General features: G+C 30.2%; 1 protein-coding gene across 2 annotated transcripts; it reads right to left on the reverse strand.

Annotated features, from left to right (window-relative positions):
• Positions 1-1,800: 1,800 nt before the first annotated feature.
• On the reverse strand, positions 1,801-9,134 carry LOC107942283 (probable LRR receptor-like serine/threonine-protein kinase At5g63710). 2 transcript variants are annotated; one of them, XM_041097952.1, is made up of 12 exons: positions 8,885-9,013; positions 8,582-8,697; positions 6,110-6,277; positions 4,830-4,962; positions 4,593-4,664; positions 4,277-4,420; positions 3,794-3,859; positions 3,618-3,688; positions 3,392-3,535; positions 2,881-3,222; positions 2,398-2,792; positions 1,801-2,304 (listed from the first exon to the last, which is right to left on the reverse strand). In XM_041097952.1, exons 2-12 carry the CDS (start codon positions 8,625-8,627, stop codon positions 1,993-1,995), a joined length of 1,893 nt encoding a protein of 630 aa, XP_040953886.1. In that variant the 5' UTR covers positions 8,628-8,697; positions 8,885-9,013; the 3' UTR covers positions 1,801-1,992. The 2 variants fall into 2 exon arrangements, with proteins under 2 accessions (XP_040953886.1, XP_040953885.1); XM_041097951.1 differs by lacking the exon at positions 8,582-8,697 and having other exon boundaries at positions 8,885-9,134.
• Positions 9,135-15,189: the final 6,055 nt, after the last annotated feature.

A 15,189-nucleotide genomic window follows, 5' to 3' on the forward strand; every position in this document is an offset into this window, starting at 1 on the left:
TACGAAATTATAAAATATTTATAAATAAATGAATACCCATTTTTCTAACATGAAATTTATTTATTAAAATAATAATATTATAAATAATAAAATGTAAGAGAAAAAACATGAAGAAGGCTTGAGTAGATTCAGCTTTTCTCTTTTTTTCAACATTAACGACCACTATGTTTAGGCTGGATCAAAAACTATAGCTTGAGGGGGGCGCAATTGGTGATATACAGGCGATGATGAAGTTTTGGAGACCCAGTAGGTAGAAGGTATAACGGCAGCTCCGCTACGGATTCCTACTTGGATGGCACAACAACAAACAATGTGGAAATCAATGAATTTGGAGTAAGAGTTATTAGTGGAGGTGATTGCGAACAAAGACGATGTCTAGTGCTCAATAAATTTGGCGAGGACTAAGGAAGGACAAACATATAACAAATAAATTATTATTTATAAAATAAAACTAAAAGAAAAGAAAAGTTCGAATTTGGTTTAAGTTTTTTTTGTGGGTTTTTAAAAAATATTTTATTTATAAAATAATATTTAATCAATAAATTTCATGTTAGAAAAAAAATGGGTATTCATTATTTTTTATAATTTTGTATGTATTTTTATAAAATTTTATGTGTTTTTTTTATAAAAAATGAACTTTTAAATATATATTATTTGAAAGTTTTTAATTTTTAATTTTTTTAATTTTTAAGAATCAAGACTCAATTGACAGAATTTATAAAGTTAGTGGTTAAATTTGTTGAACTTTTTAGAATTATGACCAAATTAATAGAATATGTAAACATTAATTGGAGGGCTAATTGTTATTCTGCCAAAAAGAAAAGGCTTATGTTAGTAATTAATAGATGTGTGACCAAAATATTAAATTTTGATAACGTTAGTGACTAAAATATAAAATTTTAAACTTGAGTAACCAAAATAGAAACACTAAAATAGTTAGGTGACTATTTTTTTATAGTTTACCCTGAATAAATTTAGGTTTCTTAATTATATCTATTCTATTATTTAAGGTCTCAATTGAGAAATGATTAAAAGCCTCCTGTTTTTACAAAATAACAAATAATAATATGAAAAAAAAAACAAATAATAATATAAGAGTAATTTTATCTTTTATGTTTTTTAATAAAATATTACTATAACGAGATCTAAACTTAAATGCTTAATCTTTAAAACTTCAATTTAACTATTGCAACCAAAGTCTCATTTAATTTAAATATAATTTTTTATAAATATATATATTTACATAAGTTTTACGGGTTAAAATTTGAGTTAAGGGAAAGCATTATTCGGTTATAACCGATTTAATTGACTTATCCAATGCTTCAATTAAATTAGGTTAGTTTGTCAAGTCGATTTTGAATTTAGTTAAGTCAATTTGGACAATCAATTATTGATTATCGAAATCCATAACAAAATCGATTACTTAATCAACTTATATTTATTATTTTTTGATTATTTTAAATATATTTATAATATATAATTTAAATTACCCAAACTCAAAATGTAATTTTAAAAAAAAATCAATTAAATTGATTAACTAATTCAGTTGATTGATATTAAATCAATTAATGCTTTAGTTGATCAGTTTAATTATTTTATACTGAAGTTGATTAAATTAATTAAATTAAAATATCAAATCAAGCCAATCTGAGTATTGCCAGTCTGATTTTAATAACTACTAAATGAATATAAATTCAATAACCAAATTGATTGATGACCTAATTCCCAAAATATAATTTTTGTTTTAAAAAAAAAAGGAAAAAAAACCTAAAGTAAATTACAGTTGAAGAAGCCTATTTGTACTCTGAAGTAGAGAAGTTAGTTACTTGCATACCATACCATACCATACCATACCATACCATACCACTTTACAGGCAGTAAATGTAGCAATGTAATTAGACAAGCATAGATTTTAGAAGCTGCTAAGGTTTGTGACATCAAATGTACAAAATCTGTGATTGCCCCGAAAACTTGATTTATGTATGGGATTGATTACCTGGCTCTGGACAATTGTATAGCTTCTTGGTCCACAGTTGAATCCTCACCCCAAGTGAACTGGTGTGAGAACCGCATGAATTCTTGGTTCCTCACTTGTTCAAGCTCCTCCCATTCTGCCCATCTCACTGCCAAACCCACTCCATCAAGCATTTTCACCACTTCTGCCATCGTCGGTCGGTCTTCGGGTGAGCTCTGAGTGCAAAGCAGTGCGACTCGTACAATCGTCTCGACTTCTTTTGCATCGTAAATCTTTAAGTTCCCGTCAACGATGTCATCAACCCTGTTTTCTCTCAGCAGCTTTTTAATCTGTTCATAAACAATCCTCACAAATGCTACAGGTTCAATAATCTATATATTCATAAAGATTTAGGAGAGGGTGCATCAATATAAAAACCTTACATGATCAAGTAGAAGAACATCCTCTTCCTCTTCTAAACGAGCAAAATCTACGGCACGCTGGCCGGTAACGAGTTCCAGAAGCATTATACCATACCCAAAGACATCTGTCTTTTCAGAAGATTTTCCTGTGGACAAATATTCTGGAGCAATATGACCCATGGTACCTCGTACTTGAGTGGTAACATGAGTCAACTTGGTATCAACAAGCTTTGCTAACCCGAAATCTCCAAGAACAGCCTCAAAATTGTCATCTAAAAGGATGTTTGCAGCTTTTAAATCACGGTGTATTATCTTAGGATTGCAATGCTCATGTAGATACTCCAAACCGTGGGCTGCTCCGAAAGCTATACGTTTCCGCATTGGCCAGTCCAGGCCCTTGCTTCCAGGTTTTAAATCTATAGAAAATTTCAGATATAAATTCAGAATACAGTAAATATGCCTGCATTGCAATGCATCAAAAGGCAATGCAGAAAGGACAAGTACCTCTTAGTTGATATGCCACACTTAAATTTTGCATGAAAGGATAAACAAGGATTCTTTCGGAAGAGGTTGTGCAGAACCCAATTAGGCGTAGAAGATTCTTATGAACAGCAACACTAATGAGCTGGACTTCCCTCTGGAATGCAGCTTCACCACCAGGACTATAATAATCTGCAAGGCGTTTCACAGCAACCTTTGTGTTATCAGAGAGGACACCTTTATAAACTCTTCCAAACCCTCCTTGACCAATTATGTTGCCCTCATTGAAATTATCAGTGGCAAGTTGGATTTCACGCCATGAAAATCGCCTTATCTGGCCAAAGGAAATTTTGAGGTCATCTTCACCTGAAGTTTAAAAATTATCAAGTGTTAATTTCTACAAACTAAAGAAATCAAATAGACTTTCAGCAGGAGTTCTGTAATGATCATGATGAGCAATAACATGCATAACGTTGGAATGTAATATCTTCCCTTGTAACTTTGTCTTTGATCATGGATGAGTAAAGAAAATTACCTATGACATCAACAAAAACATCACGCTTAAATTTGTGTGCTTGATAATACCGGGACACGAAGAAAGCCCCAAGTGATAGAAGTATGAGAGCACCACAACTTGCAGAGGTTACGACAATTCTAATTTTGGACCTACTGGTTGAAACTGCCAAAACAGCACAATATTTAATCCCATGTAGAACACATACGAAATGGATATAGTAAAAAGGTTGGTGTAGAGAGCAAACCAGGGAATGTAGAAGTTGAAACACAAGGTTGTTCCAAGCTAGAGCCACAAGCAAGGTGTGTTCCATTGAAGCTGACAAAATAACACTGTCAAATGGAATAGCAAGTGGAAGTTTGTCTAATCTTAAGCATTTATATACTAGAATTTAAAGGAGATAGAATTTCTTATAAAGTTTACTTGATTCTTGGAACTAAGAATAAATTCCTTGGAACCCTTCCAGTTAAGTTGTTGGATGAAAGATCCCTGCCAAGTAAAAATGATTTTTGAGTATTTGTGAAGTCAATTTAGCATATAAGCAAAGACCCAAAAAGAGGGTAAAGTAGAGAAATATAGACCAACAATACAAGACCTATATACAAGTTTGATACTATTTATCAAACAAGAATTTTATGATTGGAATAAGAACACATAAATGGATGTTTCTTGCTAAATATCAAAATTTATATTTTAATCGGATTTAGTCTGTGTCAGATATGAGTACGTATCTAACACGGGTCGACTCAATCTTTTTCCATATATGAGGAAGATTACAATTTATACTCATGTTTGAATATGTGTATTCCATACTAGTACTTTAAGAAAAATAAAGCGTTCAAGTAATATAATATTATCAAATCACGCTCACAAAAAAGTCTGATTTAGGAGAAAGCACAGTCTTACAGGTTTTTTAAATTGGATAATTGACCCCAATTTTCCGGAATAGAACCAATGAATTTATTATTTGCAAGATTCAGAATTTCTAAGTGCGCCATCTCACCAAGGAAATCTGGCAACAAACCAGATAGATTGTTGTTCTGTAATTCCCTGCAAAAGAAATTACCAATCACTTAAAGGTCTTTAACATGCAACCCACATGTTCATATTATACAATCATATGTTTATGTTCATGTGTGTTTGTGTGTTACCATATACTAATACGCCTTTTTCTCTTTCTAATGCCAAGATGCAACATGTATACAACATCATTGTCACTTACAAGTTAACAAGAAACTTTAATTTCTTAATTGAAGGCGAAAGAGTTCCTGAAAATCCATTTGAAGCCAAGTTCCTGCCAATTGATACATTCACATGTTACTTTGTAGTTGGTAAAAAACTTAAGATGGTTATGTAAAGTAGGGCGTGCCCAAGGATCTTACCTCTACCATAAGTAATTGGATTTACATTGTAAGCTATGTCAATTGATAAAAATCATGATTCAAAATGGTGAACTTACAAGGATATGACATTCCCATTCCTACAGGTAACATGAGACCAGCTAAAGCAGGGACTGACAAGATTATCATTCCAATCAGTTATTCGACCATTGGAATCATTGAGAACCTTGAGAAACTCGATCAAAGCATTTCCTGAACATTTGCAGACAAAGCTATCAGTTCTTTTTGCCAACAAGCTGACAAAGCTCGTTAGGGTTCAAGATTTATTGTCATAGGGTCCAAGTTTCAATCTCTATGTATAACTAGAGGCGGAACCTCTAAAGGTTTCTGTCCTCTTCAGATGGACTAAATTATGTATTTATATGATATGATTATTGTTCATAGATGTGATGTCGTAGTTAGGTCTTCATGCATGCCGATATGTACCCTACTCTAGAATTAAAACATTATTTCTAGATGTGAGTTTGCCTACATAACGGTGCGAATCTTTATCGCGCAATCTCATAGAAGGACTCGAATACCTTACATGCAAACCACGTAAGGTACAAATCAAAACTCAATTGGGTAATTAGACAACGAACCAGTAATAATAAGTATCATAACAAATTTATATATATGCATTCATATATTTAATAAAATTGCACCCCCTTAAAATAAATTTGGGGGAGGGGAGATGGGTTACATAGGGCTTGAACCCTATCTTGATGCCAACTTACAGCAGCTCTAATTACTGCAACAGTGGTCTTGTTGGCAATTTCATGTGTTATAGATTTAAATAGGTTAAAATATATCATAGATTCATGTATTTTTCATAAATTTAGAATTTAGAATTTAGTCTTTATACTTTTATTTTTAGAAATTTAGTCTCTCTGTTAGTTCGTATTTCAAAATTCATGTCCAGTTATTAATATGTTTTTTTGTTAAATTTGTTGGTGTGACATTTCAAAATAAAAAAAATACCACTTAATAGTAATGTAACTAAAAAAGTAACATTGTAACGAACCAGAATATCTATTTGTTTTTCTGTGGCTTAAACATTAATACTAGTTTTTTTTTAGCCTAAATTTATACTAACCTATTTTTAACATTGTTGATACACGATATCAATAGAGGTCAAAATCGGAGGTCAAAATCAAGAGGATTGTGTTCTGATCCAGAAAATAGAGAAGAAACCCCCTCAAATGAAGTACTTGAGGTTACTTAAACTATGATTATTTTAGTCGGATAATCGGGTCGGGTTATTATATATTTTTTATAGTTGTATAACCAACGTTAAATTCAATTGAAATCAGAAAAAAAAAAAAGAAAAAAAAAGGGGCTATGGTTAGTGCTACCATACCCTCAATATCAGGTTCCTTGGATGAGTAACTGGTTGCAACGAAAAGCAGTAGGAGCCAGATTGTGATATGCTTTAGAGGCAGGCATTTGGGAAAAGCTTCATTATTACTGCTTTTTGCTTTATTCTCCGATGAAGATGGACCCAACAATCTCTCAAAACCTTTGAAAACTGCAGCCAAAAAATGGAACATTATGTACAGCCTACTTTTTGTTACACAAACTGGAAAAAGTAAAAGTGTAAATTTAATTATTCTTTTTAAATTTTTTTTCTGAATTTTGTAATGCTTCATTAATAATATACTTACGAAATTAAAATATAATAATATATAAGTTTAATTTTAAAAATATTGAATTTAAAATATAAATATTATAATACTACATTGTATGAAATTATATTTTTATATATAATTTTTAATTTAATTTTAATTATTAATTAGTGGAGGTTGATTGTTAATTATATATAAATATTGTAACCACTAAATAATTTATTGTAATATTATTTAAATTTTTAAATATCTATTTTAATTTTAATAGTGTATTTAATTTATAAAAGTATTAATAAATTGGAAAATATTTTTTAAAATAGTTTTAAAATTTACACTGGCTTATTATATAATATAATTGGAAAGATTTATTATGAAAATATAACTTGCAAAACACCATTAAAATTATATAAAAAAAGATGGAGGGGTCTATGTATAATTTTTCCCTCCACAGATACTTACTTTTTTTCCTCGTCACGTGCCAAATTTTTAATAAATGAAATTATATTTGTAAATTTTATTAAAAAAATATAATTTAAGTTTCACAAATTAGTGTTATTAATATATTATAGTTTTTAAATTTGGAATTTTAAAAAATTTAAATATAACCTAAATCTCAAATGTTATTATAGGCATCTTGAATATTCTAATAGGTGTATAGCAGTTACCTCATCATAACATCCAAAATTTTGACAGACAAATATGATTGTTACAGAGATGTTGAGTGTATAATAAATGCTTTCCAACTCACTTAAATTAAGGTGAAATTAAATGTAGTAGGATCCTTTTAAAATTAGTTGTTGTGGTTAAAAGATAGAAATAAAGAAACTATACCCATTTTATCAAGTCACGCAATAAATTAAGAAATTATGTCGGTGACTTAAAACTTGTTAAGTCAATTGTCGAATACGTTGTCTTTTTTTCTTCTAGAAATTAAACTTGTGGTTAAAGGATTTTTACCACACAATAAAAATGTCAGGTTAAAATTTTTAAACTTTTACCTCAATTATTTTAAATATTTTAACTAATAAAATACTATTAAAATATATTTATATTTTTTTATATTTTTTATTCATAATAAATTTTAAAGAATAAAATGTTAAAATCGAAGTTTTTTTACCATTAAAAGTCAAAATATGACAAATTTAGTAAGACGGAGGGAGTATATTAGATTATGATACACATATGATATTGGTGAAATTTTTGTGTAACAAATATATTTATAAAAAAATAATGCAAAAAATAAATGAGACTTTAGTTAAAATAATAAAGTTGAGATATTGAAAACCATGTTTTTTTTTTCAAATCTGGTTATATAAAAAAATTAAATTATTTTTTATAATTTCACAACTGAATTGAAACTTAATTAATGAATGATACCAATTTAATTAAATATTTAAATATTAATATAGATAAATAATAATATCAAATTATGTCAAATATAGTACAAAAGATTAAATGTAGAACAATAAAGAAAACATAATTAAACCTAATTAAAATAGAAATAGAGTAAATTTGCTCCATTCATGAAAAAGAAACCCTTAAAAGTAAGTTATCCCAACCTCAATTATTAAAACATTTTAAAACTCATCCACATACGCATATGTAGGGACCGAAAACTCACGCATCACAATTGTAAATGGTGAAACTCAAACTTGGATTTTTGTATATTCAAGATTTCCACCTTAACTAACAATGTCAAGTCTCATTAGTTAAAATTTGTTAATAAATGCAAACTTTTGTAAATAAAATTGGATTTCATTGACAAACTTAGCTACCCACTAAATTTAGACAAAATTATAATTGTAGAAATTAAATTTAAATTATTATTATATCTTATGAACCAACACTTGCAATAATTTTTTATTTATTTATGAGGTATAATTGTAAGAATTAAATTTGAATTTATTAGAGGGTAAACTATACGGCAGGTCTCTAAAATAGCGTTGTTCTTATTTTGGTCACTCTAATTTTTTTGTCAATTTAATCATTCTGATTAAGACAATTGCTCGAATTGGTCATTGTCGGTTTGCTGACGTGAATTTTTTTTCTTTTGACTAAAGTTAAGAACCTCTCAATAATTAGTCCAAAACATTTTTTTTGGTTTATTTGCAACGTGAAGATTTCAACGGTAGCATTATCAACATTTGAACCCTCTTTAAGAAGAGAGAATCCAATAATAACGACGACTAACCATTTCCATGACCTACCCTTTTTGATGAGTCCACCTACCAGCCTAACACCACTGACTACCATGGCAAGGCTAAAGTGGTTCGAGAATTCTTTAAGAAGCACACCAACTGCTTGTTTAAATGCCAAAATACATCTACTTTTTCCAATATAACAGTAGGAATAAAGCAGCAAAATACATCACACATAATATCAGTTTTCGTATATAAACATTAACATGAAGAAGAAGAAGAAGAAGAAGATATATGTATGTATGTATGTATGTATGTATGTATGTATGTATGTATGTATGTATGTATGTCTGTATGTATTAAAAAACATACCTGATTTGGCAAGGCAGCCATGGATGAAGTTGCAGCAAAACCAGGAAACCATGGGAAACCGAAACAAACAAACAAAAAAGTGCAGAAGATGACAAGAAGAAGAAGCCGAGGAGATAGATAATAGATATAATTCAAGACATAATGTTGATGGGTAGTAACAATGATGAAGATCATGTGAAAATGGGGTTATGTTTTCAGTGCAGGGTCGGCCCCCATAAAGCACTTACTTCATTAAACAATTAAAACAAAGCAAAAGCTAAAGAAATTCTGACAACTGACAAGAGCTGAATAATATATGTGGAATAGAATATATTTGTTGAATGACACACACTGTTTCAGAATAGAATATTGTAATTAATAATAAGCATTGATTTCATGTTTTGGTTTGGGAATTGGATTTCTATTTGGAAGGTGGATTGAGAATTAGAATTAGAATCCCACTAATTAATGGGTCTCTCCCTTTTCCACCTTCTTCCATTAACATTACCTCTATAATATTTCTTCCCATTTTTTATTTTCTTAATAATATCATTCTCAAGATTTCAATGTATGTCTTTTTTTTTTAGAGTGCAATGTGCGGTAAAAGTACTATAAAGATTTTTATATTACGAATTGGGTTATATTTTGTCTCATTTACTCAAAAAATTGGATAAATTAATTCTTATTTATTAGATCAAAAAATAAATTGTCATGCATTTTTTTTTTGTTAAAAACTAGTTCTTAGATGTCAGCATAAGGTACATGTGGCGTCCCAATTTTTAACAGAAAATATCAATTTTGAGTAGTGAAAGAGGCAATATGTAATTTGACTCCTAATACAAGCTTTCTATGATATATTTTACTTATACTCTATTTAAAAATTTGATATATATTTTATTTTTTATTAACTTTTTAACATATTAAAAAGTTTGACCACTAAAAATAATTTCTCTTCCTAAAGGTTAGAACTACACAACTTTGGAAAGAGAGTGCATTGTCCCTTTCTTTGATCTTTATTAAAAGGGTGTAGGCATGTGCTGGAAATCATATTTCATGAATTTTGATAGATTTGTGTATTTTTATTACGTTTATATTTTTATATTTTTTTATGTGCTTTAGTGGTATTTAATGTATAATATATTTATATTGATTGAGTTTTAATTCATTTGGCATAAGCATTCTTGACAATGCCAGATGACGTGGGTTCAAATGTGCTGAACCGTATCATCCTCCTATTTATGGGTTGGGGAGGGACTATGGATGATTTTAGATATGGTCTTAAAAAGAGTATATATAATTAGAATTTATAATAAAATTATTAAAAAAAATGTATAATATATTTATATTTTTTTAAAAGAATTTTTATTACCATCATTGTTACAAATAATATATACTTGAATAAACCATAATCAAAATAAAATATTACACGACAAAATTAAATTAACATTAAAATATGTATGAAGAAAATCAAAATGATAATATTTGAGCCCGAATGGAAGTTTTAGCTTTTGTCAAGATTGTCAATTTCTCATTGACATATTTATATCATTTTAATATGTTGATAATATGTGAGTAAAAGTAGCATGGAGATTTCTGTATTAGGAGTCAGATTTTATTTTATTGCTTTCTCTACTAAGAAAATAGGTAAATTAGTCCTTATACATTAGATTAAATAGTAAATTTTACTGTTAAAAGCTAGCGTAGCTGACGGAATAAGTAGACAGTGACACGTGACATGCCATGTTTACCTCTTGCTGACGTACAAGAACCAATTTTTAACAAAAGGACCAATTTAGTCTTTAATCTAATGTACAGAGACTAATATATTGTCCATTTTTTAAGTAAAAAGAACAAAATACAATCCGACTCCTACTATAGGGGCATCCATAATAACTTTATCTAATCTATATATTCATATTATATTTCAATTAATTTTGTGATTTCTTAATCTGACAAATATAAGTTGGGTAAGTGTACTAGAAAAGTTTCCATTGGCATATATATTGTGGTGTTGAGTTGAGTGTGGTCATGTTATCCATGACAACAACATTCCCCAGTCCCGACCACTAACAATGACACTATTCCATCATGTTTACACCCCAACAGGAACAGCTAGACATGCCATCTTAGAGCCGCCTTGGACCCACCCATTTTGCTCACTTATGTGCCTTTGCACTTACTAATACAATTCGAAAAAAGGCCACATGGCTCACACCCAACAAATAAAAAAGAAAAAGCAATATCAAGGTCAACTTTGGATTTTTAATTTTCTTTTCCCGATATAACAAAAATTCTAAATCACAACAATATAAAAACACTGAACCCTTATAAATTTATCAAATATTATTTGTAATATTTTATTATAATTTTTTGTTATTATCATTACATAGCTTTAGTACATGGAGGAAGAATTGGAAATGCTTGATAAATGATGCAGGCTAAATGTGTTCTACATTATGTTTCAAAACAAGGTCGACTTACAATAGAAAGCACATGGTATAGTCAAAGTAATAATAAAATGAAATACCATATTGGGAAGTATTTTGAGAATCAAATCCCTTGATGAGAATAAATGGATGCACATACATTGGTTCACTATGTTGAGGGAGTAATGTGATAATAGTGTCACTGCTTTTGGCACTATGTAAGTCACATGACTTCTCTTATTTAGTGTTTATAATCTTTTGAAGCAAAATATTGGGACTGAAATCCCTGATAATATTTTAGACGTGTGATAACTCATATTTGAAGACTGATCCATTTGAAATAACATGTAGTATTCTAAATTTTCGGCATAGTGAACTTTATTGTTTCGAGAGTGTGCATAGTGAAAATCTAAAGAAAAATTAAAATAGGTTATTAAACGTATATGCCTATTGAGTTAATTTGATATTTATAGAAGAAAAATTAGCGAGTATGAGCGGGAACTTGAAATATTGGAATAGGGCTAAATTGAAAGAGTTGAAAAAGTGTAAGGATTAATGTGAAATATAACACCCCAAATCCCTGCCCAGAAGTTTCGGTCAGGTTTTGGAGGTCATATTGGCCACCGAAATGGCTCAAAACAAAACATTGATTTAAATAATAAAGTTCATTTCGAAAAACATTTTTACTCACAACTTACTGAAACTGAAAACGAACTTTACCAAAATGTTTTGCAAACATTGAACTTCTTTTTCATTTAAAACTTATTTGGAACCAAATTCGCGTTTAATGGATTAAACATGTTTGCAACCAAAACGAAGTTGAAAAAAACCATTAACTGAAACTTTAGTTCAAAATTTGTAACATAACAAAATATTTTACATACCTTGATCGAAAATCATAAACTTATTGTTAAAAACCTGACCAATTGCAAAGGAAAAGTTTCAATCTCGAAGTTTATGATCATGCACATAATTTGCAAAATAAGTCAAACCAAAATCCCAGAGTTTTTACCAACGTCCAAAGTCCAAATAAAACTTATACCACAGTCCACAAAAATTTATTTACAGTCCAAATGGAAACAGTTTATCAAGATTTTAAAAAAAACTTTATTAAAAACCAAACCGAATTGAGACATTCTGAGACGTTTGATTTGCCGAATCCAACTTCTAATCTTAAGGGTAACCTAAAAAGGAGAAAAACTAAAGGATAAGCTACGAAAACTCAGTGTGAGGCTTAAGCATACGTAACTAAACGATATCAAAACAATCAAACAGTTCAATGACAAATAATTGAACCCTCATACAAAAGTCAGATATAACCATATTCAAATTTCACATCGAATTTAACACATTGATTTAAGTTATCTTTAAACATAAATGCAAATCATATTTAAATGCAAAATGTCATCAAACCCCACCTAACCAGCCTTTACACACCGTCTTCAACCATCCGTCACACACCAAATAAGGGTATACTTGACCCTTTCCAACCTTTACACACCAATTTTTGTGTTATGGTGGACCTATCCAACCAAATCACACCATAAAGTGGTTAAATGCCACATGTTTGTTATGTAGTCAAGCTGTTAACGTAAATGCGATTCTACCGCTATAATATAATAGTAGTGCAGTTTAACTGTCAAATCAAACTTCCTTCTCTTCATATTTATATCCCAACCACAATGCAATGCAAGTATTATGCACACAGATTTATAGAATAAAAAATGCTCATCTTCAAATTCCATAACCAATAATCACACAAACAAACGATTCAGATTAGCAGAATCAGAATCTAACAAACTAGTATTCAATTACAAAGTAACGGATATGACAATTTGACTTTTTCCATTATCACATTCAACCATTTTTGTATTCCAGATTAAGATACCACAACATACACTGTTACTGCAAATTCCCAGAATTTGATCACGTGGACGCATATATATATATATACTAATTCATAACATATCTATCAGTACAACGCTAACCTTACTCAACCAACAATCAACATTCATGTCTAAAACATTTCTAAAGAGCTCCAAACAAGCAAGGGATTACTCAAGAGATTAAACAAAATAATTAATGAAACATAAATAAAACTGTAAAAATTAGACCACACGGTTGTGTGGCTAGGTCGTGTGGGAAGGTCCAAACCGTATGACACGGGTACATGGTCGTGCGGCTGAGAGACATGCCCGTGTGACTGGGTTACACGGTCGTGTGGCCAAACCGTGTAACTCTCTATGCCCGTGTGACAAATTTACACATTTATAAAGCAGGGAAGAGACGACCGTGTGGCTGAGGGAGATGCCCATGTAACTGAGATACACGACCGTGTAACTTATAGACACGTCCGTGTGCGATCGACAATTTTTCTCAATAAGGGTCACACGATCGTGCGACCAGCTCGTGTGACTCAACCCAGACAGTGTGACTCGAAAATTTACTTAATTTCTTAAGCAACACATGGCCGTATGAACCGCTCGTGTGAAACATACGCCCATGTGGTTCATAAAACACCCCAAAATCTACTGTAAAACACGAATCAAATCTCAAATCCAGCCTCCAATTACATATGTCCAAGTAAACACACCTTAGAAGTGATTCCTAAGCACCCACGAATAACCGATTCACCTTTACACTACCGATCTGAAAACTCTAAAATTTTGGGAGAGAAAAATGGATTGACGTAAGAGACAGAATGGAGAACGTGAGAAACTTTTGGGAAATCTTCCCAATTCAAAAATTAAAATAAAAGAAATAAAATAAAATTTAATGAAATTCTAACCTATTAGATTTCCCAAATTTGAAATAAAAAATTAACTCTTTTAAGCGTACATGAAGACTTGAACATGAGTTTTAAAAGTAAGCTAGCACGTATCTTACCACCGAACCAGCAGACTCATTCTATTTCTAAATTGCAAAGAAAGACATAAAAATCTAACTGAAACCACTGACTCATCCTGCAAGTCTTAATACTTCTAGCCCAAATTCCAGGGTGTTACATGAAAATTTTCCAGATAAGAAAAGATGGGTTAATAATGAATATTTGGTATGAAGATGATATGGAATATGTATTTTTATGAAGGAAGTCATGATTGTACTGAATCGAATAAAAGTAAATAGTATAATGACTAAATTGTAAATTTACCATTTTGCCAAAAAAGACATAAATGTAATTTTTGCATGAAAAATTAATAATTATAGATGATAAGTATGAATTGTGGAAAATATGATATGTTAAGTGTTATGAATGAAAATAAATAAAAGTAATAAGTGATTAGGGGCTAAAGAGTAATTTTTCCATAAAGGAGTATTTTGGTAATTTTACATGAAATTATGTTGTGGATATATTAATGTAGAGTTATTAAATACTTGGGATCAATTATGGCCATTGGATGAGAATAAAAAATCAAAGATTAAATGTGGACCACACTTTTATATGGACTTTGACCATTAACTTTGACCAAGATTTTAAGGGAACTAAAAAGAGGGAAATATTAGATTTTTCCCAAATCCTCCCCTTACTTAGTCGAACACTATGGGAAAAGAGGGGGAAATCTCTCTTTTGTTATTTTGTTTCTCTCGCTCTATTCAAATTCAAACCAAAATTTTACCCTTTCACCTTTCACTAAAATCAACTTGGAAATCCACTTTCGAACTTGTTTCCATCGTCATCTTTCCCATTCAAACCTAGGGTTTAAAATGGGTAGTAAGAGAAAGCTTATCTAGTAAGAGAAAACTTCAATCAAGGTAAGAATTCATGTTTTCATCATCTTCACCTTAGTTATTTGAGGTTTTTGATACGAGAAAGTTGTTTGAGTATGTGTATTGATACTTTTTTTTGTGTTAAGGAAAGATGATTTGGTGGAGAAAAGGATTCTAAGAAAAGGATTAAGT

This window comes from Gossypium hirsutum, chromosome D07, assembly GCF_007990345.1.
Source record: "Gossypium hirsutum isolate 1008001.06 chromosome D07, Gossypium_hirsutum_v2.1, whole genome shotgun sequence".
NCBI lineage: Eukaryota > Viridiplantae > Streptophyta > Magnoliopsida > Malvales > Malvaceae > Gossypium > Gossypium hirsutum.

Bases quoted from the DNA above. Each gene is read 5' to 3' on its own strand.
- LOC107942283 (XM_041097951.1), bottom strand. From the start codon at position 8,936: ATGGTTTCCTGGTTTTGCTGCAACTTCATCCATGGCTGCCTTGCCAAA. The intron at 4,665-4,829 runs GTAAGTTCACCA...ATCAATTGGCAG, and splicing joins AATGGGAATGTCATATCCTT to GAACTTGGCTTCAAATGGAT. The intron at 2,793-2,880 runs GTACTTGTCCTT...AATTTTCTATAG, and splicing joins TGTGGCATATCAACTAAGAG to ATTTAAAACCTGGAAGCAAG.